The sequence below is a fragment of the Platalea leucorodia genome (assembly GCF_965183815.1).
Source record: "Platalea leucorodia genome assembly, chromosome: 4".
Taxonomy (NCBI): Eukaryota; Metazoa; Chordata; class Aves; order Pelecaniformes; family Threskiornithidae; genus Platalea; species Platalea leucorodia.
The window spans coordinates 102785877-102808962 of record NC_138826.1 but is presented as its reverse complement, the minus strand read 5'-3'; the positions used below and the strand labels follow the sequence as shown (position 1 = coordinate 102808962).

General features: G+C 36.5%; 1 protein-coding gene across 6 annotated transcripts in view; it reads left to right on the top strand.

Annotated features, from left to right (window-relative positions):
* CADPS2 (calcium dependent secretion activator 2) overlaps positions 1-23086 on the top strand; it is a gene marked incomplete at both ends in the record, with an annotated part of 322949 nt that overhangs the window by 234516 nt on the left and 65347 nt on the right. For 4 of the 6 annotated variants that reach the window (XM_082308684.1, XM_082308683.1, XM_082308681.1 and 1 more), the window contains 3 exons: positions 2971-3034; positions 5229-5352; positions 19724-19827. In XM_082308684.1, coding sequence (XP_082164810.1) covers positions 2971-3034; positions 5229-5352; positions 19724-19827 — 292 coding nt within the window. Of the gene's footprint in view, positions 1-2970; positions 3035-5228; positions 5353-7942; positions 7964-19723; positions 19828-23086 lie in introns of all 6 variants that reach the window. The other 2 variants (XM_082308682.1, XM_082308679.1) reach the window with 1 other exon arrangement.

Below are 23086 nucleotides of genomic sequence, written 5' to 3'. Positions count from 1 at the left end.
TTTTGACCATCTTTTTTTTTAATTGTGGCATGCATTTGACTTGGGCTCCTACTTTTTGAATTGTCCCTCAGGCTGATCGTAGGTTTCTTGCTTTTTTGGTTGCTCCTTTAAGGTTTTAGCTTCGGTTCGGTTCTTCGGTTTTTCATAGTTCCCATTCTTGAACTTGAATATACATGTACTGAATGTACATGTACTGAATTTTTTTGGCCTGTTCTCTTTTGCTACATTATTAAATTTTATTGGTTTATGATCACTACTACGGAGCACCTTTCCTGCTCTGCACCTCTCAAACTATGTCCTGTTCACATTTGACACCAAATCTAGAACAACATCTTTTCTTGTGGGTCCTAAATTAGCTGTCCAAGGAAGCAATTCAAAACTGTGTCCCAAAATATTACCATTATATCTCATCCTAATGAGACATTGATCAAGTGTACATGCATATAGTTGAAATCTCTTATTATTACTATTTGTTATCAATTTGCAGCTCCTCTAATCTCACTTAACATTTCCTAATCAGCGTCATCATCCTAATTAGGGAGTCAGTGGTACAGACTTTCAAGGATCACCAGCACTTTTTTTTTTTCTGTAATATGTCGGAACTTTTCTAAGCTTCGCCCTCACTCCATTGCTTAGCCTTGCATGCACTGGTCAGCTGTCATTGTGGACACTTTAACTCAAGAGTGTATTTCTCTTCCTACCTTTTCAGAGATGCACTGAACTTTTGCTGTGTCCACCTAGGTGACTAGGTCACACCCCTCTGAAAAAGATACTCTCCCATGCGTGTCAGCTAACCTACAGCTTCCAGTTTTACTACTCCCTTATGGCCGTTTTAATTTTAATTTTCATTCCTATCAGGCTGGCTCCATTACGATTAAGATGCAGTCTGCCCATCCCGTGCTGGTGGCTCTCAACTAAAGTATTTCCCAGTTCTTAAGGTACTTAAACCTTTCCTCTCTGTCATCGTACCTACCCACTGAGACTCCAGATCTCTGCCTGCCTCTCAGGCATCAAATGTAGAAGAGCCAGTATTTCAGAGAAAGCTGCTGTGAGGGTCGTGGACTTTAACCTCCTGCCTGGCTGTGTGAATGTTATCTCTGGAGCGTTCCTCCTACACTTGCGTATGTTGCTGGTACTAATGTAGACCATGAGCGCTGCTCCTTCTCTGTTCTCCCCTAGGTAATTTATATAAATATCTCCTGAGGTCCACTACCTTTATACCCAGCAACTAACTTACTGCTTGGTCCTGTTGGATGTCACAGACCCACTTGTCCATGTGTCTAATAACCGAATTGACCACTGTCACCACCTATGTCTCCCTGTCCTTAAAGACCCCCTCAGCTGTGGGAGCATCCTTGCCACAGCCAGTGTGAAATCGGCTGCCATGGGGGTTTTATCCAAGAGACTGAATTTCTCCTTGCCAGCAAGATGCTGATTCCCTGCCTCCTCAGCAGCACAGAGGAGGGACTGCTGAGTGTCCCTTTAGGCCTCTACTGTGAACATTTCCTTTTCTTTAAGCTGCTTATCTCAAGAAAACAACTCTTCTCTGTCAGAAGCTCCTTGCACCAATTGCACACATAAGCTTGCTGCCCGTGTTGTACTCATACATATTGTCTCTGCAATAAACTGAGTAACACCTGTTCTACTGTGGGACTTCTGTCTGCATCATGAACTTAAAACTGGTTACGTTTTGGAAGCTTGTTATGTTATTTACATTGCAGAACATACCTGGAAGGAAGTCTTTGATTTGAAATATTAAGTATATTCAAGAAATGAGTGACATTTATTCAAAAACTACCATTAGAGGTTGATAGGAATAAAGAGTGGGAATAAACAGTGAAGGGTTGTGGAAATATACTGAAAAGGGAGGAGGAGACAAAACACCTCAAAATGTGTTAACACCTAAAGGTCATTAAATCTGCTTTGCTGATTTGTTAACCTGTCCCCAAAAATTGTTAGCACTACAGTAAAAAAGAAAGAACATGAGGTAAAGCAAATACTGGAATTCTCGCTGCAGGAAATCCTTTTTTGACCTCATTTACAGGGCTTTATTTTGGCTGACCAAAATGTATATCTAAAATTCACTGGTCTGAATCCTTTTATCATTAGAAAAGATTTTACTATTGGAAAACATTAGAATGCGAGGCTACCATTCTCGGTGAGTAATAATAAGAAAAACATAATCTCAGCAAAGTAAAAAATCCTCTTTCCAATTGGGGATATCCCAGCAAGATGTTATAGACATGATTAAGAGAGGTTGCGGTTGTCTGAGCACTGTAGTCTCACTGAGCTGATGTATTGGATCATTCAGTAGACAAAAATGAAAAACAAAGCTATGAATGGGATCACTTTTTAATTTACATAATTTTAGAAGTATCGAGACAGAAGTGGGTATGGGTTAAGTTGTAGCTGATAAGATTTAAGATAACATAAAAAGCTTTTCCAAGCTACTTATAACATAATAAGAAAAATTATGGATTATCTGCAGGCATTTTTATTCCCGTGTATCTCTAGAAACGTAAATATCTGACATTTTATCCTTATCTTAATCCAATGTTAAAACAAGATATAATATACAGAGTGCTACCGCACAGCTCCAGTAGCTGTCATGGCTACCTGAGAAACAGTACCTCTTTCCAGGAGGATGACAATTAAGCTCATCAGGGACCATTAAATATCCTCCATAGTTGAGAAAGTGGAAGCAATGCTTTTTGCCTTTTGTATTTTTTCTGTATTTAGGCCTGAGCTGCTGGTGAGCTGATACTGCTGTACTATGTATATGCTCCACAGTAGACTACTGAAGAGGCCTTCTGCTTTCATTGGTACTTCATGTATGGGAGTCTTCTGCTAACATAATTTAATGCAAGTTGTGTACATTTGCGTCTCAAAGCAAATTCTTAACTTAGGTATTATAATTCTGATCATTTTCTCTTCCTCTTTTTTCTTCTTTGTTTTTTTTTACTTTTTAAGATACTGTTTCCCTTTTGGACGTCCTGAAGGAGCTTTAAAAGCCACACTTTCATTACTTGAAAGGGTAAGTTTGAGAACATATTTTAAATTCTGCTTGAGTACTAAGCCTGCATTTTTCTTTTGCATTCAGGCTACTGAAAGCAGACTCGTGTCTTCTCAGGTATTTTACTACCAATTTTAATTGTTCACTGCAAGGTTTTTTGCTCAGCGTCTTCCACACAGGCAAACAGCTGTTTTCTGTAGGACTTATTTATTGGACTTTCACTTCAAGCAACTGTATAATTTAATGCTTACCCAGCATTACTTCTAAAGTAGTACAGGTAGTACAGGTACAGGTACAGGTCTACTCTACACCCCCTTTCCTGCTTTCTGTGGCTTCTATGCTGCTGATGTTGTCTATACTGATATGTAATGTTAAAAAGCTTTTTTATAATCCAAGTAATCTTCCATAAATGCATAATCTGAGTCAATTTAAGAAGAAAAGACTAAATGCTGCAAAACTGACATGGGCAGCTATAAATGTAAACTCCTTCCCAGCAAATCCTCTTGTATTGACTGGAAGGGAGAAGACCTCGTAATGGTAAAAGCATCTCAGTCATCTCTGAGGAAAGAAAACTTTAAATTCCAGCAGAGATTCCAGAGGAATTGTATCAGCAGGAGTCCAATAAAGGTTTGAATTCAAAAAAAGCTTAGATCCCAGTCTGTGTAGCTTTGCCAAAATCTGAGAGGTCTGGTCCCGGAGAGTGTCATTTGGTCTGCACTGCGGAACGCTTCATGGATAGAGATTCTGTTTTAGAAAACCTCTGCCATGTTCAAAATATGTGGAGAGTCTGGGTATATATGTTTTCTTTCACTTACAATCTCAGTGACTGTAGTGTTGTGTAGATTCTTCTGTGCTATATTAAACAGCGATTTCCTCTCACTGTTCCTGCTATTACAAATGGTAATGTTACTCCGTCTGGTGCTCAAGCAACACTGTTGTCAGGCTTGACTGGGAATAAATGTGCATGCCTATACTTGTGGATGCAGAATGGGTTAGAAACATTTTATTTTACCTGTCTTTCTTTGAAAATCTGGGGGAAAAAATCAGATCCAGAATAAAAGTTTTGAATACTGTATTTTCACTTGTTAATAACCTGGCAGTTATTCATTAGAAAGAAGCAAGTTAACAAAGGTAGATATGTCATATGTGGGTGCAAGTAATGGAAGAAGTCTGATTTGCAACAATGTCTTCCTGACAGCTTCTCTGTTGCTGAACCTGTTTCTTTTCTACCATATCCTTCCCCAGACCATATCTCTTGCTCCTTCCCTTTAACGGTAATTTCTAGATATGTTTTATAAGGTGGTTTGGGGATCCATTGGAGAAACATTTTTAAAAGGTTGTGAGTTACCTGAAATTTTATTGTTTACATTAAAATGTGATAAAACCATACAGTTTTGTTTACATCTACCTGTTGAAAGTTAATGGAGTATAGAATTAAAGTAAAAATGCAAGTGAATGATTAACAGTATTTATTCAATTTTTTTATAGTAATCCAGAGTATATAATGTTGCATTCATAGAAAGAGGTATATATTCTCAGTTTACCCCACTTGTAACAGGTCATCCATTTTATCAAAGTCCTATATTTTAAAAACTAATAGCCTTTAAAAACTAGCAGGTTTTGAAAAACTTTATATGTCTGTTCTTCTGCTTGTCCAAAATAAAATATTCCGGCAGAAGTTCAGTGTTTTCCCTGTCTACTATAGATGACTGTTTTTCACAACAAGGACATGCTGAATTTGAATAGCTTTATGAAGGAAGAAAAGCAAGTTGGTATTAGCTAGCTCTGATGATGTTGTTCACAGTTTCTCCTTTACACTGTTGAAGAGTCAATGGCTATGCAATGGTGGAAGCTTTTCCACAGGCGAGAACAGAGCAAATTTCTCCATCCACATCTTCAGTGGGCACCATGATCCAGCCCATCCACGGAATGCTCTTGTTCTACTGGTCTTGGCGTCACCCAAACAAAGACTGACTGGCATGCTGCAAGATGCCAAACAGTAGGGGTATTGTATATAAATACCATATAGGCAGTCAAACCAGGGCTGAACAGAAACCCTCAAAGACAAATGTCTAGTTCCACCAGCTGAAATAGTTCCTTTTTGATTTCTGCCTTTAATCATTACCAGATCTATAGTAACTTCAGGACTTTTATCCTTTTCCCTTGGGTTTTGGGTAATGAGTGTAACCAAGCGGTATAATTGTCTCTGACACAGGTTTTAATGAAAGATATTGCCACTCCCATACCAGCAGAAGAGGTGAAGAAAGTGGTTAGAAAATGTCTGGAGAAGGCTGCCTTGATCAATTACACTCGACTTACAGAATATGCCAAAATAGAAGGTTAGTACAGCAATCAACTGCCAAAGTGGCTGTAAAAGCCAACAATGCCTATTAACTGAATATTCTGTGAGCAGCCTTTTCCCTTTCCTGAACAAACCCCTACCACAGCAAGGGGAAATGTCTCATTAAAATCTCAGCTGGTGAACTATGGAGCTTTTTCCTATTCATTGCTTTAATATGCCTCCTGGGACCCTGTTTGAATGGAAGACTAGGACTTCTTAATTTAAGTTGCCCTTTGTTCTTACTTTTGAGTTCTCCATAAATCTAAAAGGTTGTTTATGGCTTTTTATTTCTCTAACTATTTCTAGTAATTAAATTACTGACAGGAAATCCTTTCCTTACCAGCAGTAACAGTACCTTGAAACTTGAAAACTCTGGGTGTAGATGCCTTTCTGATATATGTATAAGGCAGACAGACAGATAAGTGTTATTTATTTTTGCTGTTGTGTTGTCAGATGTATAATAATAATCTGATGATTAAAACCTTAATTACATCCTGATTTCCTGAATGAACTAACTGGACACAATACTAGATCTGATGGTAAACAGCATTTTTTTCTGGAATTTATGTATGTTCTAGAATGTATACCATGAAATTAACTAAGATTTTGCTCCAAAAAATTGGCTAGGATACACAGCATCATTTTAATATTTGTAAACTTTATGTAGAACAAAAAGGAAGTCATAATAGTCAAATGCCTCATCAAGACACATCTGTTATTCTCCATAAAGTGCAGAAAGCTTGAGATATACCTGTAGAGACACATTCAGGAGTAGAAAACTGCATGTGTACATCTATATAACTGTTCTTTTGGAGGTAGAGTCAATTAACAGAAAAATGTATGAAGGATGAATTCTGCTTTTAAAAAAAAACCATTTTTATGCATAGTATGTTTTTCCATAGCATGTAATTCTAGCAATACACTAGAAGAAACAGAGTTATCATAGCAACAAAATGAAGAAGCCTCATATGTTTAGCAATATTATAAAGCCAACTTCTTTTCCTTTTTCCATTTCTGCTCAAATTCCCTGAAAAACATGAGTTAACCAATCTCACGGGTGATTAACAAAAAACCCATCTCATCACTATAGCAACCAGTATTATATCATGAGAGTAACAACATGAAACCATCTTAGTAACCAGTTTATCATAATTAATTATGATATCATGGTGTGTTAAAGAAAGAAGGATGAATATTAAATCTATTCTGGAAAACAAAAAAGCAAAAATAACGGTTTTCCTGAGTTTTTCCTTATTCATAAAGGGGATTTTTTTTAATGTTCAGTATTTCAGTCTTTTAGCAAACCTGTTGAAATAATGGGTATAAAAATAGAAACATTTTTAAAAGATGACAAAAGCGTGCAAAAGGTATCTAAGCTCACTGACGCTGAATTGGATTGGAAGTTTTTTTACAGTGATGTAAATACACCTTTGCCCACGATTTTTAACTATATCCTAGAGAATTGTGGCAGTTCCGCTGCAAGTAGCAAATTTTGCACTTTAAAATATGCACACTCTTACCACTGCGGTAAACTGGAACAGCACATAAACCTGCCGTCCATCCCATGGCGTATTTTGACTTGCAAATTTCTTTTTGGATTTACTGTCTTTTCATTGAAACACAACTAGATTTCTGTAAGTAGTTTTACACTCATGTAATTGTTAACCCAAAGCACAATAGATAATTGCATATAAAAGTCTAGTACCTCAACGAGAAATAGGTTGAGTACTTTTCTGAGAATAGAGCACTATTTGAAAGTGAAGGGCTCCAGCATCATAACATCAGAAAATTAAACACATTGGTTTTCAGTAGCAATGAGACCTGTTTTGGTCTCTTTCTATACTCTGGTCATTACAAATATCCTACATTTTTACCAACATAAATGTGATAGTTTTCAGCAAGAGGTTCCATTCTGCTTCTTTATGTTTATGGGAAGATTATTGTACCTGTGCACTGAAATTACATTCTTCTCTTGAAAGTAATTCATGTTAGTGTTTGTATTAATTTCTTACTCGTCATATTGCATACAGAAAGCGTATAGTCATCATCTTTGTAATATTACTGATGTCCTCAAATGTAGCTGTCATACAGCTACATTTTGGGGAATTTTGTCCTATTCTTTGAGTATTTCTTCAGTGAACAACATGATATCAGTCAGTCAAAATGCAACTATTGCATTATAATATTAGCTATGGACCAATAGTAACTACCTAAAAAGTAAAGATTCAAAGAGGGCTCTAACAAAAATAATATTCTTATATTCTTACATTCTTGTATTCTTTTACTATTATTTATGTTTCTAAATTCCCAGGCACAGTACAGATGCAAAGTCAGCCAGTGAGCCTGAAATAGAGACTATATACAACTAGTAAATAAAAATACACTACCTAAACACATACACCATTTGTCTCTCAGCTGACAAAAGCCATCACTTGGATGAGCTGACTGTCAAGACTCTCACTGCTATACTCAAGATTTTAACATTTCAACACCTTATTTAGTGTTTAGTCTACTCTAATGAAATTAAAATAATTACATTTCTGTAATGATGTTTTTCTTCTCTCTTTTTTTGTTTGTTTTATATTTAGCAACAGCAGAAAAGGACTCAGGTGATTACTATTTGTGTGCATGTCTGCCTGTAGTACAGATGTAGTGTGCTGTGTCTGTTGTTTTATTATTTTTGTTGATTCCAACAATACCAAGATATTGACGAGAACAGGTGTGAACATTAAAATTAATATTGATGTAGTGTAGTCCATGCATTCTTCATTTACACTGATACTTAACTATGATGTGCATATTTATTAGCAATTTGGATAATTTTATAATTTGCAATATTATGCAATTGTAGTTTCTGTGAAATAGGTGTAACTCAGTGATGCAGTAAAGCGTGGCTGTTAAATTCAAAATCAGTTTGTGTGTTTAGAGAAATGTAATTTCGTAGTCATCAGCAAAAATGGTATCCATTTTTTAATGGGACTGCTGGATTTATTGATGAAGATCTTGATAGGAGAACTAATTCCATAAAGCTGTTTTTACATTTCTCTGATATGGCTTTGTTGTCTGATGGTAGTTCTTTGTGTTCCTGATGTCGTGAAGCTGATATGTTGCGTATTCTCCAATAGTGCAGAGAGTTTTTTTGAGTGCTTATATCCAAATATTTAACAGTGATCATAAAAAGAGCATAGCTGAAGTAGTATTTGTGGCTGAGTAGTATTGGCTGCATAGAAGTATGAGGGATTGTGCATGGATATACGTTGAAACAGATGCACGCGCTACTTTGTCTTATCTTTTTTAAAGACGTACGCACAGACCCAGTGGAAGCCTGATCCTGATGCTTTGTGGGGTTTCCATAAATATCAACCACAGTTACGGGGACGTTCAGTTGGTAGCGTTCTGAAGATGCAATCGTTTTCCATCTGGAAAGACGGACTGGGGTGATGACTGTAAAGGTTGCATGGTAGTAGTTCAAAATGGAGCTCCTTGCCAATGAGGGGCTTCAGGGGAGAAAGATGGTCCATTTTTGGAGGAATAGCTTCTGTAGCCAGTAAACAAGCAAAAAATACTAGCAAATTATAAAAACTACTTTTTTTTAAAGTCAGCGTTCATACCTGAAGATTCAGAAAATTCCATTGGTTCCCAAAACTTCCACTGGTTTTCACGTGAAAGCTTTAAATGCCCTAGTAATAGAAGAGCTTTATGTGGAATTGTTAAAAAGGAGAGCAGACGATGCGGTGGTCGTATGGGCATTCATGCCACAGCCTGTTAGAATGAGTTGATACGAGCTCACGTTGATCAGGTGATGTCCTGACCCCCTCTGATCAACAGGGAGAGGTTCGTTAAGCAGGTGATTCAGAGCGCTTGGAGGCTCCTTCAGCAATTTCTCTGTGAAAGGACCTATCTCACATTATCAAATACAAATGCACCCTAAGAAAATTTCTCTACTAGGTAAATACCTAAAGCTAGATAGTGCAAATATTCCATTTAGTATTTTTACACCTGTAGGTGTTGAAGAAAATAGCTCTTCAAATTAGAAATCTAGAAAAATGTCAAAATTAATTTGTGAAATGAGAAAACTAATTTTAGAGTTTGTGTCCTTTGACCTTTGCACTCTAAAACCCAAGCTGTACACTTTTATATAATATGCATCACCTCACGTACAAATCTTTGTGCCACATGCTTGCTATTCTTATTTTTTCTCAGGCTCATTATGTCAGAAATATAGACCATTAAGCACAGATGACACACAGTTACAAGCACAGAAAAAAAAAAAAAGACTGCACCTGGTTGCAGTCATTTTACATCAGGTTTATGCCTGCTTTGAAAGAAACTATTGCCATGCTCTTAAGATGGGATAGTAAGGCTGTCCCTGAAGTGACCTGGCAAATAACTATATTAGAGAATGCATGAGAGGAAAGCCTGTCACATACAGTGAGTAAATGGAAATTCACTGTGTGAGTTAGGTGAAGCTAGAGGTTTATAGGCTGTGTTTATCATTTAATTGCTTAATTAAATTCCACTTCTGACTAAAAATGCAGCTGAAAATTAATCGGACAACTCAGAAAAATTAGTTTTATTGAAAGGAGTAAATAGACTGTGTTCCACCAGAATTTTGTGTGGCATTGAACCCATTTCTCTGCTGCAAAAGATGAAGCAGCTGGAAGGAATCCCAGTAAAATTAAATTTTAGCCTGGCTAGCAGGGCCAAATCCTGCTCCTGTTGGTGTCGCTAGCTAAACTCCTACAGATGTCATCATTAAATTGATGTACAGTATGCTTAGCCCTAATACTATATATTGCATTTTCGTGGAAAATAAGGAAAAACTATTTCTTGATAACTATTATTATTTACCCTTTAACTTGTGCACTAGATACTGTATAGGGAATCTTGAATTGCAGGAGTGTCCTTGTTAGGTAATACAGAGGTGAACATGCAAATTCTTTTTGTAGCGAGAATCCTTTTTCAGCAGTGTGGTTGCCAGGTTCCCAGGTCTATTCCCCAAGTGCTTTCATTTTCACAGTCTCAATTGAACAAGACTCTGAATGCTTTCCCAGAAGACAGTGGTTACTTTCTTAATGGCAGACACAGTGGTAGAAGCAGCACTTGCATCAACAGCATTTGTTTGCAGTCAGGATGACATTTTATTTAGCACTCCCATGTCGTCGTACTATTATGAATGTAGAACAGCTTTTTTCAATAAAAATTACATTTGCAATGACAATTATACAGGGTTCAGCGTGTCATTCCTGACGACACGTACAGCTGAAATTCTCATGGAAGAGCTAATCTGTTCAGTCAGTATAATTGCCGTTATGGGGAGAACAGCAGCAAACCTACTATTATAATTTTGAACTATGTCTAAGAATTCTCATATAATGCCCTTGTAGTTTGCAGCAAGGGTTTATAATTTGTCAAGGAAATGATCACAACATCAATATGTGAATATCTCTTTTTACGCATAGACCATTTTCATTTCAACACATCCTGCCTTTGAGACTTCGTTACCTGAAAGTACTTTTTAGATCATTTTGTGTATGGCATATTTTCCCGTGTTATTCAGTATTTAACTTGAGTTAACTCTTCCTCTAGATAATGTTGAACATAACTGGACCTGCTAGATGCTGAGGCTGGAGACAAATAGCATTCTTCAGCTGCATTTTGTATAGCTTCCAATGAACAGCTTACAGAAATTTGCATACCTCCCTCATCTGTTTTCTCTCCTTCGAAAAAGATGGCCTTCCTTATACAGATTTCGTATTTTTTACTTATATTTTATACTCATCCGTTAACACACACACAGAGGAATAAAATACTTTATTTATTCCTTCTCAGAAATGAATGGTTTTCCCCATTTAAATTTATTTGAAATCTGAATGGCTAAGGAGTAATGGACTCTGCTAGTGCTGCTGTCATTGCCTAAGAGAAGTGATAGAAACTTACACGTAAATATATTTTTCAGCACAAGGGCATTACCTTGCTGTAGAGAAAAAAGGGGACTGGGTTAGGGATTAAAGTGGTAAATGGCTGTGAAACGAACAGGTCAGTATCTGTCATTGTCCGTAGATACTCATTTCTGAGGCAATGGACAGATTGTAAAGATTTGAATTATTAGGTAGTTGTCTTTTAACTCATTGTTTTTAAAAGTCTATAGTAACTGAATATACTGGGCTCCTTCTGCCAATCAGTTTTAATAAAAGGAATGAGAATAAATTCGATTAAAATCAGAGCAGATAGTTACTGTGTAGTGTGCAATTGCGCAAAGACAAATCACAGTTGTCATCCCAGTATTTCTTTCTATCAGACAGACTGCCAAAGGCTGAATAACTGTTAACTCCATACAATAGAAGGTCAGGAGCAACTCAACAGTTTGCTGTTTTTCAAAGGACATCGATCGTTAACATGCTCATTACATACAAGTTTCTAAAGGAAGGATAGTATGTAAATGCCCTCGAGGCTCAGAAGGATCTATCTGACTTAAAAAGAAGAACACTACAAACATTATCGAAATTGAGAAGGCAAGTGGAGAGAGTCATTGTACCTGGAGAGGACTTGATTAAAGCTCTCCATGCATGTTCATTTCACTGAACAAACAAAAATGAATGAGTTGCACAGCAGCATAGCACCTTCTTGGTCTCTGTTGTGCAACTAAATGGAAAGAAGAGGATATGGGCAAATATCCCTGATTTCAATTTTGGAGCAGAGGTCTGGAAAAAAACCCCTGGTCCACATCCTGATACCTTCTTCATAAAGGTACCCACATCCTCTCTTAACGGCTGGGCTGAGTCAGTCTTCGTCACTGCTCTTCCCCTTTTCCACCCCCCAGCTTTACCGATGTGAAGGACATTTTAAGTCATGTTTGCTCTATAGGTGTAAGAATCACCTTACATTCAAATTAGTTCCTAGTTTTTAGCATGCTAACCTTGTCCTGTATCCCTAATGAAGGAGGGATAGTTCCCTCCTTCATTAGCATTTCATCATCTCCAATTCCTCCTCACCCTATGATGCATTTTTAGACAACTGTTTTATACTTACACAACTAAGGCTTTCATCACCTTGGCTCAGAGTTTTAGCCTCCTGTTCTTTGTTCGTATCATCTTAGGAGCCTTTCTCTATTAAACTTTGAATTCCGCCTTCTTGAACATTGGTGGCCAGAACTGTGCAGTCATCCCCATGAGATGCCTTAGACAGTACTAGTAGTACTATTATACCAGAAATGCTTAAGCTAATATACTCAAGGAACACTTGTCTTTTCATGTCTATATCATGCTTGTGACACACAGTCATTCTGTGAAAAGTTAACTCAGTCTTCAGAGTTTCGATCATTTCCAGCTGATGAGTTCCCAGTTTATAACAAACATTTATTGCTGTTCATGTGTCAAAATGTATTGCCCTCCCTCTTAAAGTATTAAATTTTCTTTCTCTCTCTCATTCTTTGGAATTATCCAATACTTGTTACTGCATTTTGACCCTGCTGTCTATTGCCAGTGTTTTACAACATTGTCATCAGTGCACTCCTAAGATTTATTCTGAAGTCATTGGTGAAAATATTAAGGAAGCTCAGCCCTAAGCTGGATCTTCAAGCATTCCTCAAGAAACTTTTCTTTGCTCTTTCTCAACACTACCCATTGCCTTTCTCTTGAGGCAACTTCTTTATCCAACACATAGTTTCTTTTTTAATTCTCATTTTATTCAGCTGAACTGGTAGTTTTCCCATGAGGCACAGTATCAAATGCCTTAGTAGAGTCAGAATAGATGAGATCTACTGAATTTCTCTTCTAAGAAAATATACTATCAAGAAAAGCTACTGCACAAGTCTAATGCAACCTACCTTTGCACATCTGTGTTACATTTTATTCTGTTTTCTGTTCATTTTATGTCCTCAATTAGTCATTTCTTCAAAATTTGTTTTAAAGTTAATAATTGTCAACATCGCTTTCCCCTCCTCCTGACCTGCCAGCATTAGATATGCTATTGTCATCTTTCAGTAACTCCCCAAAATCTAAACTCTTAAAATTATTAGATTTTTTTAAAAAAACTGTTGCTAAGTCTGCACTTTCAAGTGCCAGCTTTCTGACAGTCTAGGATGTCAGTTATTCGGGTCCCTTCATTGTGGAGCTCTTCAGTTTGCCATGTTTGTTACCTCTGAGTTTTATTCCACAGGAACAGAAAGTGCTGAGAACATGTTCTTTTCCCTTTTGAAGAGAAATTAGAAGTGAGGGAAAAGAAGAAAATACCAACTGCTAGGATCTGTGTTGCCAAAACTAGAATACAAAGAATCATAAATTAGATGCCATTGATCAGTAATTAAAAATTGAGATTTCTTTTCATCTCTGCCTTTTTTATTTTGCTTTTACCTCTTCAGATTTGTTGTTTCTTTTTTTTCCACCTTCACATGAGCCAAAAGATTTCTTTTTTAAAAAAAATCTGTGATTGTCCCGTGAAGGTAATTCCATTGCATACTATGATAAATTTTTAAAAACTGAAAACATTGTAGTGTGACCCACTTCATAAAATGATAGGTTATGAACTAGGAGATGTAAACTAACTTTCTACAAATTTCATAATTTCTCTGTACATAGGTGATAATGGTAATTAATTTTTAGGGGGTTTTTGTCCCTAGAATCTAAAATCCTAGTGAATTCTTACAAAGCAGTTCTGGAAAGACTGGTTTCAACTTCGTAAATAAAGCTAAATTCCATTATTTATATAAGGCTAGAATTTTTTTTTAATCAGAAGAATATAGGATGTCTTCCCAGATGTCCACTCCTGACTTTTTCATGCAGAATTAATTCTGTGAGAATTTGCAAGAAAATCCACCACAGTCAAAATGAAATTATCGGTGGGTGGATTATCCCAGTTGCAGATTAAGTCTGGAGAGTCAGTTCAGGTCTAGTAACATATTAGCTCCAGTTTATTGATGTTCGTACTGCTTTTGGTACAAGTCTAGAAGCCATCTTGCTGGTTTCACATGTCAAAAAGTCCGAATTAATGGGCCCTACTGGAGCAGAGTTGGCTCCATACATCTTAAATTATGACGGATCTATATTATCAAATTATATTATGGCCTGGTTTGCTGCAGGGCTTCCCTGTCATCCCCTCTGCATCAATATGAGTTCACTCCCAGGCTCCTATTTGGAGTGAATCAGTCAGATTCCTTGGCAAGAGAGCTGGTATGGAATAAAGGGTAGCTCATTTAGGCTCCATGCACTACGGTTGGATTTGGAAAGAAGCACATAAGATTTAGGTCCCTCTGCACAATATCCAAACAGGCAATATTCCTACGGAAACTCCAAAACTCACTCTGGCCATGCGCTGCTGTGTGTGCAGCACATCCTGGAAGGAGTTTGACAGCCAGCAAGTCATCGCGTTATCTGCTCTCCTGTGGGTCTAATTCTGGCACGTGCGTAGAAACGAATTAGTTGATAGTCAGACACCTCCATTAGTAGACATCTTGCACTTCTTCCAGGCTTGAATGCTGGTAGCATTAATGTTACGTAGTGCAACAGCTGAGCACTGCCAGCGACCAGTGCAACAGTGATGATGAAAATTAAAACAAATACCAGTTGTTGTACATGAAGGATCAAAATGCAAACTGGATGTTCTGTTGCAGTTTGGCACATAAAATGAGCTTGACCAACTGTAATATCACCGCAGAAGTCTCCAGGCCCCATCTAGCTGGCTGGATGAGGAGGTAGGCCCACCGGGGCTGTGAACCTGGGGTCTCTGTCTCAGAGTCCCTGGCCGTGGAGGGACGTGATGATCCAAGGGAGCAGCCCTTCTCAAGTGTCGCACGACTGCTTGTCTTTTTTCCAATATCCCTGCCATCGGTCCATGGGAGATCTAGGTTGGCTCTCGTGAGTGTCTTGGTCTGGATATGCTTGTTTGAAGAAAAGGAGGAAGGATGAAATACTGGACAGGGAAGAACAGTAAGGGATATGTGCTGTGCCATGGTGGGAGGACTGGCAGGCCAGAGACGGGTACCTCCCAGCTGCACTGTAGTCATACCTGAGGAGGAGAATCGCCTCTGTAATCAGCAGATTCCTGTGCTCAGCAAATGCCAATGACAAATTAAATATACACGTTTAACAGCTTACATGCTGGGGAGAAAAAGAAAGAGGTGAAATGTACATTTATCTTCAAGGATAAACTCTCTTCTGGAAAGCAAGCTTAAGTTAGGTTTTAGCCATACAGATCTTAGGTTTTAGCCATACCGATGGGCTCAAGAAGGGAGGAACGGGGAGAAGCTCTGTGACCTGTGTGACACAGGAGGTCAGACTGGATGATCTGACAGTCCTTTCTGGCCCTAGGCTCTATCGGTCCATGAAGCAGTCACCTTTTCATTTCAGTAGCAATTTAGTCAGTTAACTTAGCTCATTTAACAATATTTTCTTGGTACCTATGTGACTCATTGATAATGTGTACTTGAGAAAACATCCATTATTTGCAAAGCCTGGCTTGCTTTTTCATTTCAGCAGAATGTGAAGCTGAAAACAGATGATTGATGGCTTTTTCTGTTTATTTTCTAAAAGATGTCAAGCAGCATATTTACTGACTCAACTCCTGCTGCAACTTGTTAGTTTGAGCAGTGTAAACACATCTTAACAACTCTTAGTAATTGTGGGGAGAAAGACATCATGAATAAAATGAAAACTGACAACACTGATTTCCATTCCTGTCATTTTTTTACGCTTATAAAGACAAGCACAGTATTTTGCTCAGATGTTTTGGACGTTCTAAAACTTCCAGGTAACAGTTTATTGCTACTCGTATTTCAAACATACTGCTTGCTTGGTAAAGAACAGTTAATATTTAGTTCTTTTTCTCTCAAATTACTTCGTGGCTCTTTGCTTATACATCCATGTAAATGGTGGTTATCCATAACACATATTGGGTAGATTTTGGAAAGAGAAAGGTCATTAGTGGAAAGAGAAAGGTCATTAGAGAAAAAGGTCATTAGAGAAAAAAAGACTAGCTGATGTGGTAACCTACAGATGGGAGTGGATGCTTTAGATGAAGCCTAAGCAGAATGCGGGGAAGCATATACCATCCAAATGAAATTGCGTGTGTTGATTTATTCTGTGAATAAGTAAAAGACAACACAATTAGATTCATCCAAGGATGCAGAGTGAGTGCAATTATCTGCCACCTTTCTTTGTCCATAAATCTTCTAGGAAAATAATTATTTTTAAAATATTATTGAAAGCTGTGTGAAGCATCAAGAGTAATTTGTGTGTTTTTAGCAAGTAGTAAATAGTTTCGGAGTAAACTAGTAAATAGTAAATAGCATGGGGAATTTCATGGAAACTTGAAACTGGAATTCATCGAGCCTAATCTGTCCCACATTTTTAGTCATTCCTGCCATGAAACATCATTCAGAAACTTGCCATACTCACCTCAAAGGGCAATTTACAGTTTTTGTCCTCTTTTTCCTACTAAAGACACTAATCCTATTGAAAAAAGTATTCCTGAACATTATTCCCATTATGACTGAAATCCTTGCAAGTTCTGGCTTAAATAATTTATCATGACTGATTTATTTTTATGCCAACATTATCTCTGACCATAAGTAGGTCTTCTCCTTCCCACGTGTTCCCACTGTGGGCACCCTGTGTTCCCACACCGCCTGTGTGGGAACACTTCTGATCCCCTCTTTTGTCCTTCTTTTTATTAGGCTTATTATGCCTTTCAAACAAACAAACAAACAGACAAACAATACATACTCTCCATTCAATGCCATTTCTGAGTGAAATTCAGAATACTTATTCTCTCAATGCCACTTCTGATCAAAATTCATCACTTCAGCACAGATGACCAGAACTGCCTTTCCTCAGTGCCTTGCTCAATGGAATTAATACTTCCCTGAGACCATGTTTCTCTTCGTCATGATCTCATCACGGTGCTGGTTCAGGATAAGCCTACAGTTAGCTGGTAAATCTGTGGTCTTTCTCCTCTCTCTGCTGATAATGGTGTCCATTCAAAAGTCATTTTTAGGCTATGTTGAGCTTATTCTAGGAGTGGAATAAGTGAACTTACTCCAACGCAAAAATGCAACATCAGATTCAGTATAATTATTAGAATTACTTTCTCACTAATTTAGAGGAACCCTTCTAGGATATGATATTTGAACCATTTGCAGCTTATTTAGTTTCATTGGGAATGAATGCAATTATGTATGCAATTATTTTGTTTACTTGGTCAGTGGTAAGGTCTATTAAGATCAGGCTGAATTTGTAATAAAATGACTTGTTTATGCTGAAATCAGATGTGCCAGTCATACTCGGTATTAATATCACTGATTTCTTCCTAAGACTCATTAACGTCAGTGATGCTGATGTTGATGTATCAGCTGTATGAATAGTACTTGCTGTGTGTTCAGGGAGGGGAGGACACTGTCCACTAGAGGAAACAGCAGTTTCAGTCCAGGATAAGCATAGAAACCGCTGTTTAAGTCTGAATCCAAGCAGTCTTTGTACTATAACCTAAATAATAGGGGCTGGACCAATCCTTTCTAATCTCAACATAATACATTAATATAGTTGTGGTTATAGTCATATAACTGTTCTACAGTATCAAATTTGCAAATTGAGTACAGCATTAATAACCACGATCTTGACATTGTGAATGTAGTTTTGTGTCCTGATGTATGTTTTGTGCTTGGTGCATGTTCATAAAATAACTCTTTCTTAAGTTAGATTGTGGTTTTGGAAATCGTATGATTTGAACATGTCTGCTTATGTGGTCTATTTTAATAAGATTTGAAATTTTTTTTTAGTTGCTTCAGTAACTAATTTGCCTGCTTTGTTTTTTACGTGAAGATAATGTGGTTTTGTAGTCACCTTTAAGTAGATGTTTGCTGGAGGTTCTAATCCAGTGTTTCTTCAAAAATTGCATTAAAGCTATATTTTATCAGGGTACTATGCATCAGTGTGTTATCTTGAAGAACTGGACAAGGTCACCTGTCTTTAAGATGTCTGAAAAGTTGTTTTGACTTGCCAGAAATGTCAAGTGTTAAAAATATTTAGTGCATGCAGTTTGATATTCTTACTGACACCAAGGAGATTATGTAAGTTTTTTAATTAATCTGCTAATGTTCTATGCCATGATGAATACAAAAAGTGGGAAAGAAATATCAGCAGCATTTTCTGCATACGAAGATGAGTGTTCGTGTGATTTGCTATTCGTGTCATCCATCAATATGCACAGAAAATGAGAAAACAGGATTCCTGAGACCCTCACTCACCTTGTGTTATCAGCTTCCCAAGTCCTCTGCAAACCTGATTAATGTGACGATACTTTATATATGATTATATTGTACAGCATCATTTCCATTCCATGGTATACGCTTAGGGACAACGGCTTTGTTAGATAAAGAAGCTCAGATAGCTAATACTGAAGTTATACTTAATGATACAAATTAAGTAGTTGGACAAATTACTTTCACTGATAAACTATGATTGTTAAAAAATTCAGTTGGTCTCTTCTCTCACATGACTCTTCCTGGGATCTAGTCCTATGAAATTTTTTTTATTGAAAATTCAACTGAATTTGATTGCCCTGTAAGAGTTTTAGTTACATTTGTTTTACCTTTGTTGCTTGCTTGCTTTCTTTTTTAAGTCTCCTCTGTAGCATGAGTGATATTCATGTCATTTGTAACTTTTACATTTATCCTTATTTTCTTTTATGTGGCGTTGTAGTAGGTTTGTGTCAATTCTGTTATAACTTCTCTATTTTATAGTGCTACTTTTCACTATGTTACTGAAAAGAATGCAGATTCACTCTTGTTGCTGAACAGCAGGTAGAAAATTAGTTATTTGAATAATTAGTTATTAGAAATTAGTTATTTGAATAAATACTATACTTTTCTTATTTTTAAATATGCCTAACATGTAGTGTCTTATTTAGATTAAACATTTGGAATTTTTGACTGCTGCAAAATGCCTGAATCTTGCTGATGGCAGGAATGAGTCATCTAGCGAGAATGGCATTGTACTGACGGTACAATAACAAACAAGGTCTCTAGTGTCTGCTGTCTTTGTACATCCGACCTTGAAGAGAATTAGAACTTGCTCGTTGCAGAAGTTGAGCATCCAATACATGGATGCACCTGTTAGTTCTTGCATATTAAATTGGGTAATGTTTATAATGATGAGTGATTCTTTTGTGAATTAAATATTTTCTCCTTCTAGTGATCTGGACATTCAGCTGCATTTACTTGTATTACAAGGATTGTCTTTAACACGTGAAATTGCTTATACTTCAAGAAATTATAACTTTGCACCATTCCCATTCTTTTCTGGCATCATTTTCTCTTACTATTGAATCTTATTTCTAACTAAAGCAATTTTGATTTGCATTTTGTATTCATATAGAGACCATGAACCAAGCAACACCTGCTAGAAAACTGGAAGAGGTTCTTCACCTTGCAGAACTCTGTATCGAAGTATTGCAGCAAAATGAAGAACATCATTCAGAGGTGAGGCTGTAACTGCATTTACTGTAGAGAATGGTTTGTTCCTAGATTTTTTTCTCCTCTGATGCGAAGCAATTCTGTCAAGAAACATTTTAGCTTTACTTTCTGACATATGTTTAAGGCAGTTCACATTTACAGAGGAATAAGAGACTTGAAGCTTATGAAAAGTGAAGTGAAATAAAACTCTTTGACTTTGCTTGAATGAACTGTAGGTTTAGGAATGAAAATTAAAGAGCATAAAATAGAGAAAGCATCTTTATGCTGGAGATGGTGAAATGGTATGGAAAAAATTCATAGCCTTATACAGTTGTTCCTTACAACTTTTCACCTCTCATTCAAAATAGAAAGAAAATATAATTGAAAGCTAGTTTTCATCACGCTGTATAGATCTTTATTTTAATGTAAAACTAATGATGGGTCTAATAATCACATTCACATTGCTTTGCTGTTGGTTGGAAAAGTACTGCTTTTAAACTTGCACTTTTTTAAATGGCATTATAAGGAAGAAGAAATAAAATAGAACAATCTCATGTTTCTTACTCTCAAGTCTTTTGCTTCATGATACAGAAACCATATTTAGAATATTTAGAATTATAACACCTTTTATATCAAGGAATTACAAAAATAAACTTGACCAGGTACACACAATTGTATATATTATTAACATTTAATTAATAAATATAGTTTTCTAAGGTTCAGGAAATTGTTTTTAAAATGTTATCAAAAAATTCAATAAATATTTTTGAGGAAAATATGCAAAGGGGTAAACATGATTTAGTGTATATATAGTTATAAATATGATCATTCAAAACATCTGGTTTTATATCACACTATGGAATCTAGTTTTTAGCTTACATCTGTCATGTGTGAACTTGTTATAGATGTTTTGTCTTATACTGAAGAAACAGCTGTTTCAATGATTTGAAATTAATTCCCTGGAGGTCCTCTTCTACACTACTGTTGCCACTGCGTTACTCTGTAACGATTACTTAATAAAATGTATATATTGTTGTCTTTGTCTTTTGAGGCCCTGCATAACTGTAAGAATATTAGACCTCTGTGGAAAAGAACACAGAAGAAACAGATCAAATGATACATGTATGATTAAACATCTCTGTTCAAAGATTACTTTCCATAGTACTTATTTGCAGTCAGAGATGTGGTATTTTTCAGAAGGGTAATTATATTGCATGTGCCTTCAGACAAATCAATTCAGCAAAAGTTTTCAATCTAATCTAAAACAGCTTGAAAAGAATAAAGGTAATTTTCAGATTATTTTCCCCTTCCTTCATTCATGTAATAAATGTTCAATTTTACTGAAATTTATAAAGCATGCAGAATTTCAATATTAAAATATATCTGAGAACAAGATTACAAAATTATACATCCCCTACTCCAAATTGAAGATTATACGGTGACTTCACATCATAATATTAAGTAAATATTCAGTGTTTGATGGTGTAGTTGACAAAAAGGGTCAGTAATCTCTAAAATAATAGTATATCACATTTTTTTAATACTAGATTTTTTTTTTTTTTTTTTTAATTCATAACACTTCCAAATTTCCGGGATTCCCAAAGGGAAGAGAGGTATGTGATTCCTGATGAACTAAGCGTTATTTTTCACCGTTTATAGCATGGAACTGTGCATTGAATGTGTTGCATAAATTGTTCTGATGATTTCTGGTGTTGTATTGCCACATTTGTGTGTCTTTCTAGAATCTAAGAACTTCTGTCTTCCTTTAATCCAGTCAATGTTTCTGTTCTCTTAGAATGTGTGTCACCAATTGCTAATTGCCTTTAGCCTGTTTCCCTGTTATCCATCATGACTGAACAACTGTCTTAGCTGTAGTATTTGTTTTTCTGTTCTTCTTCCTTGCTGCCTAAACAATGACGGGTAGTTCTTGAGATGGTCAGAAGAATTTCTGTCCTCGTTCAAAGTGTCATTTGCAAAGGGGAAGAAGATGGAAAGAAAATATGCTGGGTTTCTGGTTTTGGTTTTGCTTTGTTTGTTTTGAGTTTTTGGCAGTATTTTCTGAAAAGAGTTTTGCTTGCCTAAATTTGCTTGCCAATGCCTGTATACGTTTCTTTTCTTCTTTATTTCTTTGCATCTAGTTATTTTCTAGGGTAAGGAGTCTGTTCCTTTAACGAGCTCCCATTTAAACAGGATTTGCTAGTGAGAAACTTCTTCCAGTTTGAGGAAGAAGACTCCATTTCAAACTCTTGCCAAAATTTTTGAAGCCTCATCTGTCCTTTTCGCTATGGTGCCAATCAGCATCCTTCAATCCTGACACTGCAACACACAAATTACTTTTCAGTAATAGCAGAGGATGCTCAGTATTTCTTTAAAACCTCTTACCAATTCATCTTTTCTCCAAAAGAAAAACCTCTTACCAATTCATCTTTTCTCAAAAAGAATTGCAGGCAGTCATCAGAAAGTCCAGGATGCAAAAACATTTGTAGACCACTTTTCAGAAGTTGTCTTATCTGATGCCTTTCAGGTCTGAGTACATAATTCTACATTTCCTAGGACCTGCATCTCAGAAGTGCAAGTGAGGATTTCTATGACTTTATTTAAAGTTGCGGGAGCTCAGCACTTGTATAGATCAAGCTACATATAGTCCCATGCTGGTAACTCAAAAATACTCAAAACAAGATATTCAAAATGAGGGGCATAAGTTGGAAAGCAAAAACATTTTCTTATCTAGTATGTGTAGGTATTTCTCACTGACAGGTATTTTCATGAACTCTGAGCAAAACACTCTCAGCAGTATGTGATATGCATCCTGTCTCATAAACCCACTTCACCTTCATCTTTAACTCCAGGATCATACAGCTCCCTCTGATCCAATACTCAGCTTCAATACTGACCTTTCAAAGCCTGGGTTTCAGTGACAGTAAAAAGGTACAAGAGTTATATGTGAAGTATTCTGTAATGTGGAGCTGCCTTTACTTGCTGACACACTATTTTTCACAGATTTCTTCTCTTCTTTTAAGCTAAGATTACCTAAGAATCTAAATTTTTACCAGAGAAAACTCTGTATTCCAACATGTTAAGTTATTAAAAATTAATATAGATATTAGTGAATTTCTAAAGATGTATATATAGCATTTGTGGAAGGAAATCTGGATGCCTTCCTCAGGAGAAGCTGACATGTTTAAGGCAAAAATAGGAATTAAAAAGCGCTCTGTATCTATTAAAAAATCCTTTAGGCTTCAAGGAATAAAATTACACACTAAAACCATCCCTTCTGATTAACAAA